Source organism: Eretmochelys imbricata, chromosome 1 (genome assembly GCF_965152235.1).
Source record: "Eretmochelys imbricata isolate rEreImb1 chromosome 1, rEreImb1.hap1, whole genome shotgun sequence".
Lineage (NCBI taxonomy): Eukaryota > Metazoa > Chordata > Testudines > Cheloniidae > Eretmochelys > Eretmochelys imbricata.
In genome coordinates, this window is record NC_135572.1 from 318,998,021 (window position 1) to 319,015,171 (window position 17,151).

At 37.0% G+C, this 17,151-nt stretch overlaps 1 protein-coding gene across 3 annotated transcripts in view; it reads right to left on the minus strand.

Annotated features, from left to right (window-relative positions):
- Positions 1-17,151, minus strand: part of POT1 (protection of telomeres 1) — a 137,299-nt gene that overhangs the window by 39,917 nt on the left and 80,231 nt on the right. For all 3 annotated transcript variants that reach the window (XM_077834557.1, XM_077834547.1, XM_077834561.1), the window contains 2 exons: positions 10,379-10,669; positions 5,761-5,916 (listed from right to left, as the gene is read on the minus strand). In XM_077834557.1, the coding sequence (XP_077690683.1) occupies positions 5,761-5,916; positions 10,379-10,669 (447 nt within the window). The remainder of the gene's footprint in view (positions 1-5,760; positions 5,917-10,378; positions 10,670-17,151) is intronic.

Below are 17,151 nucleotides of genomic sequence, written 5' to 3' on the forward strand. Positions count from 1 at the left end.
TTCAAGCAAAGCCAATCGAACCACATATTGTACCATATTAGTGAATGATGAACCTCTCCAAGTTTTTTGATCACTACAAGGCATTGCTTCCCCCCGTATTTATATTTTGATCACATACACATAGATGTCTTTTCATTCTTAGTGATACTATTAATTTGTTTTAGACATTTGATAACTGCTTATAAGTAAAGTGATATAATTATAACCAGCAGCGTCATATATGAAAACGGTTGTACAGGTTATGAATAGCAACACAGTATAACATTAATTGATTATACCCTATGTAAGAAAGCGTAATATATATAAATTCCTTTGGGAGGCAGCATTGCATATTGTTAGCATCATGTTAAGCAAGAAGCTTTGAACATGCTAAGTAATATCAACTCCCAATTCACAGAATGCTTGTACAAAAAGCGTATGACACTTCTTTATATTTTAGCCGGTGCTAAGATATAATCCACCAGGAAAAAAAACATTAAAAAGAGCCCTGCCACTATCAGTCTCTATAAATGACATCTTCAATTAAGACAATATAGTTGTTTTTACAAACTCTTGCAGGGAATAAGCATGAAGATATATTCTGATGCCATGCTTCATGATTTGTTATAAATTGACTATATACTGTACTACCCAATTTCTCTACTATGATCTTTTCTTGCTCCTTGTCAGAATGCTTTCAAATGCATACAATTTTAAAATAAAATTAAATATTTTGTTTTTATACAGTCTTTGCTATTGACTTCTTGATAACAAGTCTGGGTAAAGGAGATTATTCTTACATTAAAACATCATTATTCAAAGCTGCTGCTGTTATTCCAAACAGTACATGATGATACTGGAAAGTGTAACCTACCATTTTAACAGCAATTTACATGAAAACACAATTCTAAAGGAATTTCAAAGGAAAAAAGGATGTACCAACAAATAGTGTAGTATTTTATTGGTTCTACCATCCTGAAATTGCCAAAACACCTCCTAAATCGCAATACCTATTATGGGCATTCTTATTTTAATACCTATTCTGGAAAGCACTTAGATTTTTACTTAAATCACATTGACTTCAAAAGGATTTTAAGCATGTGCTCAGAGTTAAGCACACAGGATTAGGTGATTTCCTTGTCTGTGCATAACAAAAGCCTGTATTACATGACGTATTACATGAAATAATATGACCACAGATTATTTCAGTCACGTCTCTTGCAAACATTCCCTCATATGTATAGCAAGTCCTTTATTAAAGCATCTCTCCCTTTTACTAAGAACATCTGAAGTTTTAATTATGAGTCTATTCTGTATGACAAATAAGCAAAATTGAGTGCACACAAACATTAAACTTCAAAGATTTGTAAAATTTCAGCATGCAGCAGCTGGAATCCACATTTTTACTGTAACCTTACCTAAATTAAAACCACCTATTATAGCAAAAATTTAAGTCTGTAAATGAATACAAAGAAGGCTCAATGCCTACAATTCTGATTTAGCCTGTAGTTAAGAAAACGTATGTCTTAAAAATTCTAGTGAATTCCAGCGATATATGAATGCTTACTTGACGAATCATACTGTGCCATCAATATTTCGGGCAGGCACAGCTCCCTGAACTTTGCAGGTTCACGATCTTGGGGTAATTTTCCAATACTCTTTCTGTCCTCCTAGTTTCAAATCCAAATTTGTGCAAAGTGCTGTCACTTCTTCATCTATAACACATACAAAATGTGCCCCTTCCTTTATCTCCACGGCCAAAAGTCTTGCTCAGGCAAGAGATAACAAGGATGTGCATAATGCAGTCTCCTCTTCTCAGGTCTCCCTTCTTTCTTCCCATCTTTCCCCTCACCAATCCTTCTAATAAGTTGCAGTACATTCTACCTCTGCTGCTATGTGTTCTCACTTTCTATTGCACTTCCCATTAGTGCATTTTGCTTTATCAACGTTTTCCACCTTACCAAACCCTTTTTCTTCATCACCATCATTATTATCATCAATTTCACCTCTAAACATCCCCCATCCCCACATTGACACTACACTTGAACAGTCTCCATTCTCCCAGGGTCCAAACCATCTCAACTCAAGCCCTTCCTAGAAATTCAGTTATTTTGGCTAGTCTTCCATTACCAACCAGAGAGAAAGGATTAGGCTGGGATTTGGTTAGGCTGGGATTTGGGAGACCAGGGTTCAATTTCCTGCTCCACCACAGGCTTCCCCGCTCCACCACAGGCAAGTCACCTAGTCTCTATGCCTCCGTTCCTCATCTGTAAAATGGGGATAATAGCACTTTCCTCCTACCTGATGATAAATACATCAAAGATTGGGAGGTGTTCAGATAGTATGGTATCATGAGCCATATAAGTACCTAGGATAGATTTAGTTTTGCCTGTAATAGAAATTTCAAAGATATATACTCATAAAATTGCAACATAAACATACACACAACAATCTGGACCTACAAGATATGTACTAAACCTAAGCATGTAAAACACATTCTTGTTACATATGTGTGCCCTGGTGGGCCTGGGGTAGCCCTCACTGGAAATGCTAATGTCAGGGCAGGCTGCAAAAAGGGAGAGCAGATACTCCCAAGACTGGTGGGTAACACTGAGTTAAACTCCACAACAAGTCCCAACTCTTCTTCTGATCCCCCACACTGATTATCAAGAAGCAAAAAAAGAAATTACACAGCCCCCTTGATTGCATTCCAGTTCTCTGGCTCCAAATCAGCACCTAGGTCCAGTACAGTGAGAAGTTATTTAAAAAACACTGCTCACACGTACAAAATGTTTTTCTGACCCCAAAGAGTCAGCCATATCACCAGGTCAGTAAAGGTTTGGATGTTACCCAAAATACCACACTCTCGGCCAATCCTTTAGTGTCTAAAACTAAAGGTTTATTATAAAGAAAAAAGGAAGAACAAGAAGAGAGATTTTAAATGGTAAAACAGTCACATACATACAAAGACTTTGAAGTCCATATATCAGATTCCTAGCAGTATTGGTTAGTTTGCTGGCTTGAAAGTCCCTCTAGAACACATCCACAGCTTGGATGGGTCATTCAGTCCTTTGTTCAGAGCTTCGTTTGCAGAAAGGTTATACCAGAGGTAAGAAGCAGGAATTAAAGACAAAATGGAGAAGATGCAGGTGCATTTTATAGTCTTTTGCCATGGGGCTTGTGCTACCTTTGTCCCAAACACAAGCTGCCAGGCACATGGCCTGGAAACCTTAGAGTTCTGTCCATAGGCATGTCCCTGCATGCTTTGCCAAGTCAGAAGGCACACCCCTTGCCTTCTCTCAATGGGTCAATTGTATAGCTGATGGTCCTTAATGGGCCATTTAATGGGCTAGGCAGTGCTGATGCCAGACTGTCTGGGGGTGTCACCCAGAAGCATAGCACAAGTTTTGAAATACAGACATACATACATATCTATAACTCATAATGTAAAGGTGATACAAACATATAAACAAGATTATCATATTTGGCATATACCTTACATGGTATATCTGGCATAACTCATCGCAATTTTATAATATTGGTATTCATAATATCCCAAAGTGTCCCCCAAACTCCATACAGTGTCACAATATGTTCTTCCTCATCTCCTTTATCTGTACTTTTACTGCAAGGTTCTTGGAGCAGAAACCTTGGCTTACATAGGATCAGCAAAACCCTTTTATTGTTACTCTGTATTAGGAATTCAGGTTCCTAAAATCACCTTATGGTTCTTGCAAGCTGGGCCAAACAGGGCAGCAAAGCACAGATATCACATTCTCTCTGAAAGATGTTTGACTAAGTTGTGTCTGGAGAGACCTTCCTAGGGCTTGTCTTCACCTGTAAATCTAATAATGCTATGCAAATGTGAGCAGACAAAACAGATGATAGGAACATAAACATAACTTGCTGGTCAGCATAGACAAGAACAGATGTATGAGATACAAGAAGGAAACCGGAAGAGATAAATGGGAAGAAAAGTAGAGGCAGCTTATGAAACCACCCCACGTATTATGTTCTTACATTAAAACCTGGATTCAGGAGGGGAAACTTCTATTACAAACATTACTGGCTGAGAAGGATTGGGTGCTACAAACACCCAAGACTTCACAGTAAAAGGAAACTGATCATCTTTAGAATCTTAAAAAGTGTAGACTTTCTCCTCCTAATTCTCAGACAGTACTGTTCAACACTGTTTTTGGAGTGAATCTTTTAGCAAGAGATAAATCTATATTTGGGAAAAAATCTAAGATTAATAAAAATAACTGTGTGACCAATATAGTTAACAATTCTTACATAAACAAGAGCCATCTTCTCATCTGCAAATTACTCATGAACATGTCTTTATTTATTAATGTATCAGTATTGTAAACTGATTTTAAGTCTACCCATAACACTGGATTAATATTTTCAACATAAAAATATATCTACACCCTCCCCTCCCCAATTACTTATAAAATTGATCCTAAAACCAAGGATATCTTAAATAGTGTAATAGTCATGCTGTAAAATGAAAGCTACATTTTCTGCTAGTCTATTTTATTCAGAAGCAAGATGGTACTGTTGCTAAAGATCAAATGTTTAATTATAAAAAGAAAAGGAGTACTTGTGGCACCTTAGGGTATGTCTACACTACGAAATTAGGTTGAATTTATAGAAAAGTTGGTGTTTTAGAAATCATTTTTATATATTCGAGTGTGTGTGTCCCCACAGAAAATGCTCTAAGTGCATTAACTCGGCGGAGTGCTTCCACAGTACCGAGGCAAGCGTTGACTTCCGGAGTGTTGCACTGTGGGTAGCTATCCCACAGTTCCCGCAGCCTCCGGAAATGAGATTCAAAAGTTTGCGGTTCTTTTCGTACCTGGCCAGTGCATCTGAGTTGAGAGTGCTGTCCAGAGCGGTCACAATGGAGCACTCTGGGATAGCTCCCGGAGGCCAATACTGTCGAACTGTGTCCACAGTACCCTAAATTTGACCCGGCAAAGCCCATTTAAGTGCTAATCCACTTGTCGGGGTGGTGTAAGGAAATCGATTTTAAGAGCCCTTTAAGTCGAAAAAAAGGGCTTCATCGTGTGGACGGGTGCAGGTTTACATCGATTTAACGCTGCTAAATTCGACCTAAAGTCCTAGTGTAGACCAGGGCTTAGAGACTAACCAATTTATTTGAGCATAAGCTCAGGAAAGCTTATGCTCAAATAAATTGGTTAGTCTCTAAGGTGCCACAAGTACTCCTTTTCTTTTTGCGAATACAGACTAACACAGCTGCTACTCTGAAACATGTTTAATTATGTTGTTCTTTTCCCTAAGTATAATCAACATTACTGACCCACTAAAACAAGATATGTATTGCAGAATGCAGCAGACTTCACAGAATATGCAATACCCTTTTGTAGACTGTAGAATTATCATTTAATTGGGCAACAAATTTAACCCCATTTTACATCAGTTCCAATAAATAATTTTCAACTATAGAGTACATTTTTCATAATGCATTACGTTCACATGGTAATGAATGACATTACAATATTTGGAAAGAGCTGTTTAATTGGAAGGATAATTTTTCATAGTGATTTTAAGGTAATGAGGCTGTTTCACACCTGCTGAAGGTGATCTGCACTAAAATAGCGTGTACAGGAAAGATCGTAAAGGATAAAAAGCACATTGGAAACAAAATCATCACATGTAGAAGTGGATAGCTAGCTTTCTTGAAATGAATCCAAAACAAAAAAACAACAACAAAAAATCCAGTAAAATTAAAGTTAAAAATACTGACTTCTCTGTTACCTTCAGTGATTTTGCCAGTTTCACATGGTTATCGTAAACTAGAATGTCTACAATCAGATTTCTCAGCTGATGGATAAGAACTTTATCTCCTTCAAGGTCACTTTCTTCCACAAGCACCTTCCAAGATGGGTAGGGACATTTTGTACCATCCCATACCTGCCATGAAAAGAAATTATTTCAACAATCCCTTTTAATACTTTTAATGTGCAAAATAAAAGGTTTAAAAAGTTGATTACTTTAGATTAAATTGTTACAAACATATGTAACTACTTACCTTCACATGATTAAATATTGTGAGTCAAAATAGTTACTAAAGTTACTTTCCTCCTTAACTAAGAAAAACACTCACTTGGTTCAGCAGCAATTTTTCAAGTTTAAGTAGTGTCGATCACAGCCCCTATATATTTTTTTATGCTACACATACTCTAAATTGGTATTCACTACTTTTTTTTCCCCTCTCCAAACTTTGTCGGTCTTTATGATGAACAAGCCCAGTCCTTCAAAAGGTAAATTTAACATCTTAGCCTGAACACCACCCTAAGAAAAGCCAAATTTAAAAACCAAGTAGTAGTGGTGGAGAGTAAGGGGAAGTGCCACAGATCTGGTGTAGTATGTGACACAAAGACTGCTTGACGGAATGTCTAGAGACAATTTGGCCCTCTTATTAACATGGACTTGATTTTCTAGGACGCTTATCAGGCAGGTGGACTGGGAGAAGGAAAAAAACTTCTCTCAACCATAAAAATTGTACCTGGACTTAAGAACCCAGCCCTGGAAATCTTTTGGTGGGTTCTCTCATGGTACTTAGTTGGAGGAGATGCACCCACTGGTGTTTAGCTGGCCTTTCAAAGATTCCTCTCTGTCAATAGACGTTTTTGCTACTACTGCTGTGGAAGTCAGACCAAAGGAGGAAAAGTGAGTACATGCTAGGAACTCTCTAAAAAGAGTTGTTTTCTCCTAGGGCTGAAGGTATCTGGTGCGGTGGTTCATTGTGGACATTTTATTGTCATTTGATATATATCATTCAAATCTGGTATTTTGTATGTAGGTCCACATGGGGATAATTGGCAACAGAGCAAATAACCAGTCTAGGGCATCACAACAACAGAGACCTAAATTAAAGGCTAAACTATTAGCAGTTACTAGCTTCTTAAAACTACAATTTATACCCTATGAAATAAAGTGGCAAGGTTATTACCAAAGTAGACAATAATGGTTGTAATAAAATAATGGTTCAGAAAGCTGCTGTTTACAGTGTAGGAAAGAAACTAAGGGTAGATGGGGCCATAACAATTAAATGTTGGATCTACAAGGAGACACGCTTACAACCCCAATGGACGCTGTTTTCTAGACAGTTCTCAATACATGGTGCTAAAGCACGTTTTCCCAAGAGTTAGCATCTGTAGAGGTAATTTGCAAAAGAAAAGACAAGACTTTTCCCTTTTTGTCTACTTCCTGTAGCTTAGACAGAAAGATATCTCCTGTTTGGAGGGCCCTCAAGAGAAGCATTTACAAGAAATACAAGTCATGTGCAAAAAAGCTAGAGAAAACACATGTGCTCAACCTTACAAAGCAGACAAAAGAAGAAAGCCACCCACATTGAGGACCCAGAGCAGGAAAAGGAACTTGCTGCCATGGATCCTAAGAAGTTCTAACTTCCACAGACAACTGCACCCGGGCATAACTGGAACCAACTTTGGATCCAACATCTTACCTGATTTTGCATATTGGTGCCTAAATTACCTGACCTATTAAAAAGTTGCCAGTATTTTTGTACTTTAAAGAAGTGGACTAAGGCACCAAGGATTTCTTTTACGGTTGGTCTCAGGAGTAGAGCTGGTCAATTGACAGAAAAAGCAGCACTGGATTTTGATAAAATTTCCCCCCCATTTTCCACCTGGCTGTATTTGGAACAACTCTGTAGTCCAACACTCAAAAGAGGGAATTGATAAACTCTGATCCAAAGAGCTTATTCCCCCATCAGATCTAAGGACAACTATTTAATTTAATTTTTGATAGCTGGAGAAACCTGAAGGACCTATGGATTCCTTTTAAGGATATCCCTTTTCATACCCATTAGCCACTAAGGCCTCTTCCAAGAAAGGTCTTTAATCTGTGGTTCCTTCTCTACTTTCATAGATGTGAATGAAGCTCAAGCTTCCTTCTTAAGCAGTTGAAACACTGGGAATGAGTAGACGGAACCAATATTTTGCTAGAACAAGAAGCCACTGACACTTTTTCTTTAAAGACCTGTCCATTTCTCCATTTCTGCTACCGCAGGGACCAACTCCTGTTACACTATGAACCAAAAATTTGAACATTAGGCTATTTAAAAGGCTAAAAAGGTTTAGTACGCTAACTAAATCAAACCTGTGCAGGAAACAGGAACTGGTCCTTCACAGCTGATGGAAAGACAGGGACAGCTTGGGGTGGAGGCCTTTTATACTCATGGATACAAAACGCTGCAGTAGGAAACATCCATGCATCCCTTAGTTGCTTTACAGCTTTGAATGGTTCCACGGCAAGGCACGCTATTCTTATGATAGAAGTGGGCAGAGGCAATTTAATGAAGGAAGCGATAAGTCTTTTAATCTTTTAAACTTCATCTTGTTTATGCATTAAAAATTCAGTTTTATTTTTCCTTCTTCATCACCTGCTTCTGATAGCTTTTGCTCCAGTGTGAGGATTTGAGTATCCCCAATTTAAACAGAAAATTCTCAGAGCAGTTGGTAAGCACTTGCCAATTGCTCTTTGCTCATTTTTTTGCACAGCACTGCTACTGGTCATTTGGTTTATTAGTTCTGGGCAACAAATACAATATCAAAAACTGGTTAAACAAATACTATTGGCCATGCACAAAGCCCTGGAAGTAAGTTTGATTGTTTCTCTGAGTGAACATCAAAAGGTCTGTTAGGCCACCACAATGATGACTACCTTCACATACTTATTCATTGAGCAGCTGGTCTGCTGAAAATTATTAAATAGTCAAATTAATCATTGCTTTAAATCATAAGAACAAAGACTTAATCAAGAGCACCATCTGAACTATATGAAATGGTGGTGGCATGGACACTACCTTTTAGCAATTCAGCACAGGCTAGCCAAGACCCTGCTAAAAGTATGAGCCTTGCTTATAGCAAGATCAATGTCTGACAGAGAATCAGATAGACTTTAGCACATAGGCACCAAGGAGTGCATTAACAATGCCATAACAATATTAACCCCAAAATTAGCATTTCTGAATTTGTCTAACTGCTATATTTAAATGCAGTTTTATGTGGTAATATCTTTATGCTACTCCTACAAAAATGACACTATCAAGGTTACTAGTACAAATAAATTGATCTAACATGCTTCACAAGTCAAGCCTTTATTTCCCCCTCTCCCAGTTGTTCTTTTGCTTATATAAAACTGACACAAATGCAAGAGTCTATGGAACTTAAAATAAACAAAAAGCAATGAAAGATAAACAATTTAATAAATTACTTGCCTGTGTCCTTACAAAAGGATCTCACAGCACGAACGTGTGCTCATTGAGGTAATGAACTATGAACATTTTACCTCCAGTTCATAAAGTACTTAAATCATTTTATTAGTCCTTCTTTGACATCCATTTTACATGGGTTTGTTTGAATTAAAATGTTTGTAACAGCTGTAGGGCATGTTGCAGGATGTAGTTTAAATAACATTCCTTTTTATGTCATGTAAACAATGTTCTTCATGAGAACACCTATGCTGCTTAAATGAAGGAATAATGCACTATTTTCTGCCTATCTAAAAATACTAAAATATGGCTTTAGATAGTTGTTTCTTGGCTTTACTACACATAAAAGCAGAAATACTCAGATGGAAAACATCAGACTGTCTCTTATTTGTTAACAGTGAACTCATGGAGGGGTTTCAGGATAAAATCAGTCCACTGTCACTGTTTCTAATTCAGGAAAATTACACACACAGATCCCTTTTCACTTAGCTGATGTTAAGTATTAATTCCCTGAAAGTGCTTTCAAACAGTGTGACACACTGTATTTTGTTTCTTTACTCAAGCACTGATTCTGTAAAGAATTTAGGCATAACTAATAAAGGCTAACTCAAATACCTCAAAAAGATAGCATACTCAATCCATCCATCCATATGCTAAACAATGCTACATAGTGCATTAAATTATATCCTGTTTCTGTTCTAATGAAACATAATACAGAGAAGTGTACATAAAAGAAGTCTGTTATTTAACTAGCCACAATGTAGAAACTTAAAACAGACAATATCATTTTTTCAGCATTAAGAAATTCTGTAATTTCAAACTACAAATGCTTGTGAAATCCTATTCTGAACACGTACCTTGTCACACAAATATTTGTGAATAATTCTAGAGGAATAGGTGAGCTGAATGTCTTTAAAGACAAATGAAAGTATGAATTTGTATGAAAGTGAACTGGTTGAGGATCATATATTTATTAAAATAATCCTTAGATGTCGAAAAAACTCCTATATAACATTATTTAAATATAAGATTGAGTGAAATCATTAAAACCCTGAAACTTAAAGCCTTGAAATAAGAATCTAATAGTCAATCTGTAACAATTATTTAAATTATTTAAATTGTTTAAAAATCCACCTTGAGAAGAAAGGAAGATCCATCCACTTCTGCTTTCCCTACAAGTTGGCAAGTAAGGTCAAAAAACAGCATTGGCTGGACACCAGACAATTTTGCTGTTGGCCCACAGACTGAAAGATTACTAGCTGCCCACATACGTAGTTCTTCTATTGTTTTCTGTTCTTCTTCTGTGAAAGAGTACGATTTACTAGAGGTTCGAGGCACTATCGGTGCTCCTACGGTTCCATCAAATGTCAAGGATGCAAAGCCAATACCAGTAATCCCCTGCATCTGTTCATTGTATTCCCTGATCTACAACACAAAAACAGGAAGAAAAAAATATTGACTACAGTGCATGAAAATGTATAAAAAATTCAATATTTTATATGCATAAAAATGATTGTTGCCTGTTATTGCTCTTTAAAATGTATTAGTCCTACAAAATAAGAACACACATGGAGGGAGGAACCAAATGAAAAAACACCAAAACAAATGAATACACCCAGAAAACCAACCAGACAAGCAACAGAAAATGCAACCTAACACCAATAATTCCTGTACTGGCAGGATCCAAAATGCATATGTAAATAAATTATAAAAATAATTAGCTCCCATATAAAGCTTTTCATTCATCGACCTCAAAGTGCTTTCCAAATGGAGGTAAGCATCTGCCCTACTACTCTTTACAGATGAGGAAACAGAGGCACAGGGTGAGGTGAAGGTCAAAAGTATAACTGGGTTAAAAAAAATTAGATAAGTTCATGGAAGATAGCTCCATCAACGGTTATTAGCCAAGTTGGTCAGGGATGCAACCCCATGCTCTGGGTGTCCATAAACCTTTGACTGCCAGAAGCTGGAACTGAACAACAGGCAATGGATCACTCAATAATTGTTAGTTTCAGAGTAGCAGCCGTGTTAGTCTGTATCCGCAAAAAGAAAAGGAGTACTTGTGGCACCTTAGAGACTAACCAATTTATTTGAGCATAAGCTTTCGTGAGCAACAGCTCACTTCATTGGATGCTGTGTTCTGTTCATTACCTTTGAAGCATCTGTCACTGGGCACTGTCGGAAGACAGACTAGTGGGCTCAATAGGGCTGTTCTTATTTTCTTATGGCTTGCCACAGGTTACTAAGCAGACCACTGATAGAGCCCCAGTATCATGATTCCAAGTCCAGCTCCTTATACACTAGACCACACTGCCAGCTAATAAAGTAGATTGTTGAACATTGCCCCTTCGGTTTCTCAATAATAAAATACACCAATTCTGTGAGCTACACTTCTACTCTTATGACAACACAATAAATAGATCAATTTCCCCCCTGATTCATGCATGTAACTTACCTTAATGGGAGTTCCGAGTCCCAAATATTCTTCTTCCTGCAATGGACACCTGCCTGCCAGATGACTGATTTAACTTATGCTTGCCACTATCCAACGCATTCTGGAAAGCTCAAATCCTGAAGTGTTCCCTCAAGCAGCAGACAGTCTGCTCCTCATATTCTCCTGTCTCTATGTGATGTCAATAGGACATCCTCACATACATGATATGATCCATTAACAGGAGCTCTAGGCACTGGCCCACTTCGCTAAGTGGGTAATCCAGCCCTACATAATTTAAGAGTTGGCTATCAAAAGGTAGTAATTGTTCAGAATAACTCATCTGAATAATTTTGCCATTTCTACATCCTAGATCTTAGCCATGCTGTAAAATGATCAGTACAGGGTTCCCAGTGCCCTGTTTTCAGGCCAATTAAATACTTTAGCAATTTAGAAAATAGCACAAACCCAAAAGAACCTGTACTACAAAACTGCTCTAAACAGCAGGAGATTTAATCAAGAATTTGCCAACATTTCCAGAGCATAATTTGTAACATAAATATAAATAAATAAATAAATAAATAAATAAATAAACGTTATCAATTTGTAAACAAAGCAGCTAAAGAGGGCTTGATATCAGGAAGTCCCTTAATCCTTGCTACTTTGTCTACAATTATAAATGCCTTAAGGATCATTTCTAGGATAAAATCCAACCTTACATGCACTTATATATTCTCTAGACCTGACAGATAAAGTAAGCAGCATTTCATGAGGTAGCTTTTCCTAAAGATAATGTTATAAATTTTAATCTTTTGACCTTTAGCTAAAACCAACCAACCAAAAAAAAAAAAAAAACACCAACAACAGAAGAACAAAAGATATAAATCTGGAATGTATGCATTTTTCATAATTCTTTTGAAGTGAATCAACTCTGTCTCCTAACTCCCACCTCAATGCAAAAAAAGTAAACTTCTATTATAAACAGCATAGACCCATGATAAATGAATAGCCTTTAGCTCTGCTGCTGACACTGGCAATATATTCTATACTATGCACAAAACTATGCAGCACTGAGGGAAAAGGAAAGCCTTCTTTCTTCAGTTTTATTCATTTATCTATGATCAAAAAGATTTCAGCTATATCATCAAATATTTTATGTGGCATTTCAAATGAATCCCTCTCACAGATGATTTGCTTTTATTTCCCATTTATTTGTTCAATAATTTATCAAGTACCCATTGCCATAGTATCTCAGCAACTTACAGACTGAAAACTCACCACTAGACCTAAGAGAGAGAAGTTTATGAAGCTCTTAACTTCCTGTGTAAGTAAGACAGGAAACTATACTGGCTCATGTGGAATCCTTTGAGCTTTCATCTATCCCTTCAATTTAGACTATTTTCGCTGACTATAGCCTTGATTTCATGCTCCTTTCTTATGGGCTCTGTTTGTGTGTGCCATGCTCCTACGGTCTCTATGAGTAACCTTAGTTTATTACAATTGAAATCAGAGACAAACACAGTTAAGTACAGTAATTAAGCAGTAAAGGAAATGAAACATAAGAGAGTAGACCTCAACAAGCATGATGGAGGACATTAACAAATGACCTTGAAGTGAAGAGTTTTTTCTGTGAAATTCCTTAAGTTTGGGTAAGTGAGGAAGCCACTCACAGGTCTCAAAGCTGTTCATAAGGTAAATAATGCATGGTACTGTTTAGCAAATGACAATGTGAACAGAAAAGTACATAGAGCAGAGGTTACAAAGAAAAAAAAAGTGACCTAGCTGAGAACATCAGAACCAAGGAACAGATGATATAGAGGGAGAATGTTCTTGGCTTGCCCATTGCAAAGGACTGTGACTAAATAAGTGGAGTGTAATCTAAAGAAAATTCATGGACAGAGTTCCATCAAATGTGGCTTGTTAAAGCACAGTGAATAGTTCTCAAACCATGGTAAGCAATGCTACACTATAAAATAGCTATGTTTAAACTAATTTTAGTTTTAATTAAATGTAGATAAAGCTAACCTGTGAATTTAGTAAAAGATGACAACCTTTTCCTACAAGAAATGCTTTTTATTATTCCTGGAATCTTGGCTGGCAGCAAGACAGATACTCTCTGGAATAAATAATTATCACTGTAGCAAAACATCTACTGGGGGAAAAAAAATACAACGAAACAGATGGTGTGGACCATGCTTGTAATGGCAAGCAACTACCTTCACTTATGGTTTAAGGGAGCTTCTGGATAAGTGATTTTAAACCTGAAGAATTGAGTGTGAAATCCTGACCTCACTGAAGTCAAAGATAAACGCCCATATACTTCAATAGGACAGGATTTCACCCGGAATATATTTACACAACAGTTGCTAATCTCCAATGCTTCATGAATAGATTTTAAAAAGCCAAATACATCTGGATTCAAAAAAACATTATCTATCTAGTTCAATGGAAGGGAAAGTGTGATAATAAATTGAATATTAGACTGGGATAATTTTGAGGTAATTTTCCATCAAAACTGATAGTTAAATTATAAAGGCAAGAGCAACGTAAGAGACTTTACAAAACTACTGCTGTCATAGATCATCAAAATGCCTCACAAAGACAACATAAAGCTAGTTTATAACTGCTACAGTAAGAAGAATCTAAACTAAATCTGAAAGTTGATTTCCAACTGGATTAGGAATCGAAGACAGCTTTTTCAAACCTGGATGCCACAAGTTCAAAGGCTTGATCATAATTTACATATTTCTCAAAAGAATGTCTGGTAGTTTCAAGACAAAGGGTTTGTTTGTTTCTTAAATAGAACAATACTTCACTGTAGATAGTCTTCTCTGATGAATTCCTTCTTAAACTGAAACCAGGCAAAGAATACACTAAATGTTGCTATAAGGCATTGGCAAAACAGTAAAGTTATAATTTACTTTAGCATCTTAAAATTATTATACGCAACTTAGTTAACTTTTACTATTCTAAATTTGCCAAGTGATCGAACCTTGACCAGCTCAATCAGCTTCTCAGATTATTCCTGAGATAGAGGATTGATGCCTGTGACAGCTACTTTTATGAAAACATTTTCCTTCCCAAAATAATGTCTTCTGGAACATTACCTTATATTTTGCAAATGTTTTGTCACATTCCTTTAAGTGTACTAATCCACAATTTAAACTAGTTTTAATAATATGGTATCCTGATCATATGCTCTCTCTTATATTTGGGTTTTACTATTTTAATTCCTTTATCCTAATAGCTGCATAATAATTGAGGCCATATAAGAAGGCAGGTGGTAATGGAAGAGAGAAGTAACATATAATATTTCAGTATATATGTTGTGTTCCCAATGTTAATTAAATCTTTGTGCATATATTTAAACAGAATGCTAACAAAAATAAATTACTACAAGCAGCTGTAATGATTTGAAGAGAATATCCACCAGCTTCTAAAATAGGACACATTTAAAAAGACACAATTTGGACACTATGCTGTGCAAGCTTCTCCATACAGTTTTGCCAATGCACTTATTTATCAAGTAGCCAACACCAACTATTGTACAGAAATTGCTGATCTGGGTGGATAGTTTCAAGCTTGTGAGTGTGCATTTGTTTCAAAAGTGTACAAACACTAAATAGGATTTGCATCTAAGGCAAATGCATTACACCACTATGGCACTTAGTCCCCTTCATGGTATTGTGCTATAAATGTGGTGGCCTCAGTCCAGGTCCTAGGGGACAGATGTCCACACCAAACACACAAAAAGTCACAAACAGTGCCATCATGACTGTTGGCATCCTTATTGGAAGTCTCAGTAGAGGATTAAGGATGAAAAAAGTATTGACACTAAACTACTCTTAACTTTTGCGATGGTCCCACCAAGTCAGGATAGAGTAACATGAACAGCAGCCATGCTGGATCAAACCTGTGGTCTGTCCATTATTCTGTCTCAGAGAGTAGCCAGCTCAACATGCTTCAGAGGAAGGTTAAGGAAACATGCAGTAGGTGGATGTGGGATAATCACCCCCTCCATGAAGGTCTTATGCTAATCCTAAATAGCTAGAAATTGGTTTAAGCCAGTATTGCATTTTCTTGTGTTACAATTCCAAAAAGCCCAACACCATTTTTTTTTGTTTTGTTTTAAACTCAAGGATGAAAGACGTATTGTGGATGAACTATGCTTTAATTCCTTTGCCTGATTGAACGTTGTGGAGGTGAAGAACCACCTACTTATTACAGTTATACAGCAACCCTGATATTCTATGAAAAGAAAAGGAGTACTTGTGGCACCTTAGAGACTAACAAATTTATTTGAGCATAAGCTTTCGTGAGCTACAGCTCACTTCATCGGATGCATTCAGTGGAAAATACAGTGGGGAGATTTATATACATAGAGAACATGAAACAATGGGGGTTACCATACACACTGTAACGAGAGTGATCAGGTAAGGTGAGCTATTACCATCAGGAGAGCGGGGGGGGCGGAGGGAACCTTTTGTAGCAATAATCAAGGTGGGCCATTTCCAGCAGTTGACAAGAACGTGTGAGGAACAGTGTGGGGGAGGGAGGGAAATACCAGCAGAAGTTGGTCCAATAAAAGGTATTACCTCACCCACCTTGTGTCTCTAATATTCTGGGACCAGCATGGTTACAACAACACTGCAAACAACATTCTATTGAAGAGACAACCCTAAAAGACAGACAGACACAGCACACATTTCTCTGATAATACTGTAGTTAAGAAACAATTTGGAATATTTTAAAATTGTGAAAGACTTGGCAAAATAACACTAAAGAGGATTTCCGGTAACACGCTAATAGAAAACAGATGTACCAGAAACAACAATCCCTAGTTATAGGCATACCTGGTCACACTGTCCACAGTTAAGGTTGCTTGACACATCCCATATTAAGATCCTGTGTTCAAGTTCCTTATAATTTTGTCAGACTTTAGCCATTTGGACTGAATTACTTCCATGCCAAATGTGTGCCTCAGGCTGAATATTTTTCAAGTTTCAGCCAAAATGGTTTGGTTGTTTCTTTGAATGAATGAGTTTGGGAGAAAATATACCGTTTTGCCAATATTATAAAAAATTCTTACAACTGTTTAGTTGAGTCGCTCTAGTACTCCCATGCATGAAGCAAGGGCTTGAAATTTGGCAGGGGAGAGTTTTCCTCATGCTGGGGATGTGCTTTTTGCCATTCCTTGAAAAAGCACCTAAATCTGGTCAAGTTTTCCACTCTACACATTACTGTAAAAATCTTTGTACAAAATATGCCTTGTGAGGTATCATTTGAAACCTAATAACTGACTGGTCAATAATATTATAGTGCAATGTTTGTAGCAACCCTGTGTGTACAGTTATGATGCTAAAGGCACATATTCAAACTCACATAGCCCCAGTTAGGTAGAACTGGTCAAGAAGGCCTGTATTAAACAAAGAAATGTGTGTGTACCTCAATTTGCATATACGCTGAAAATATACTC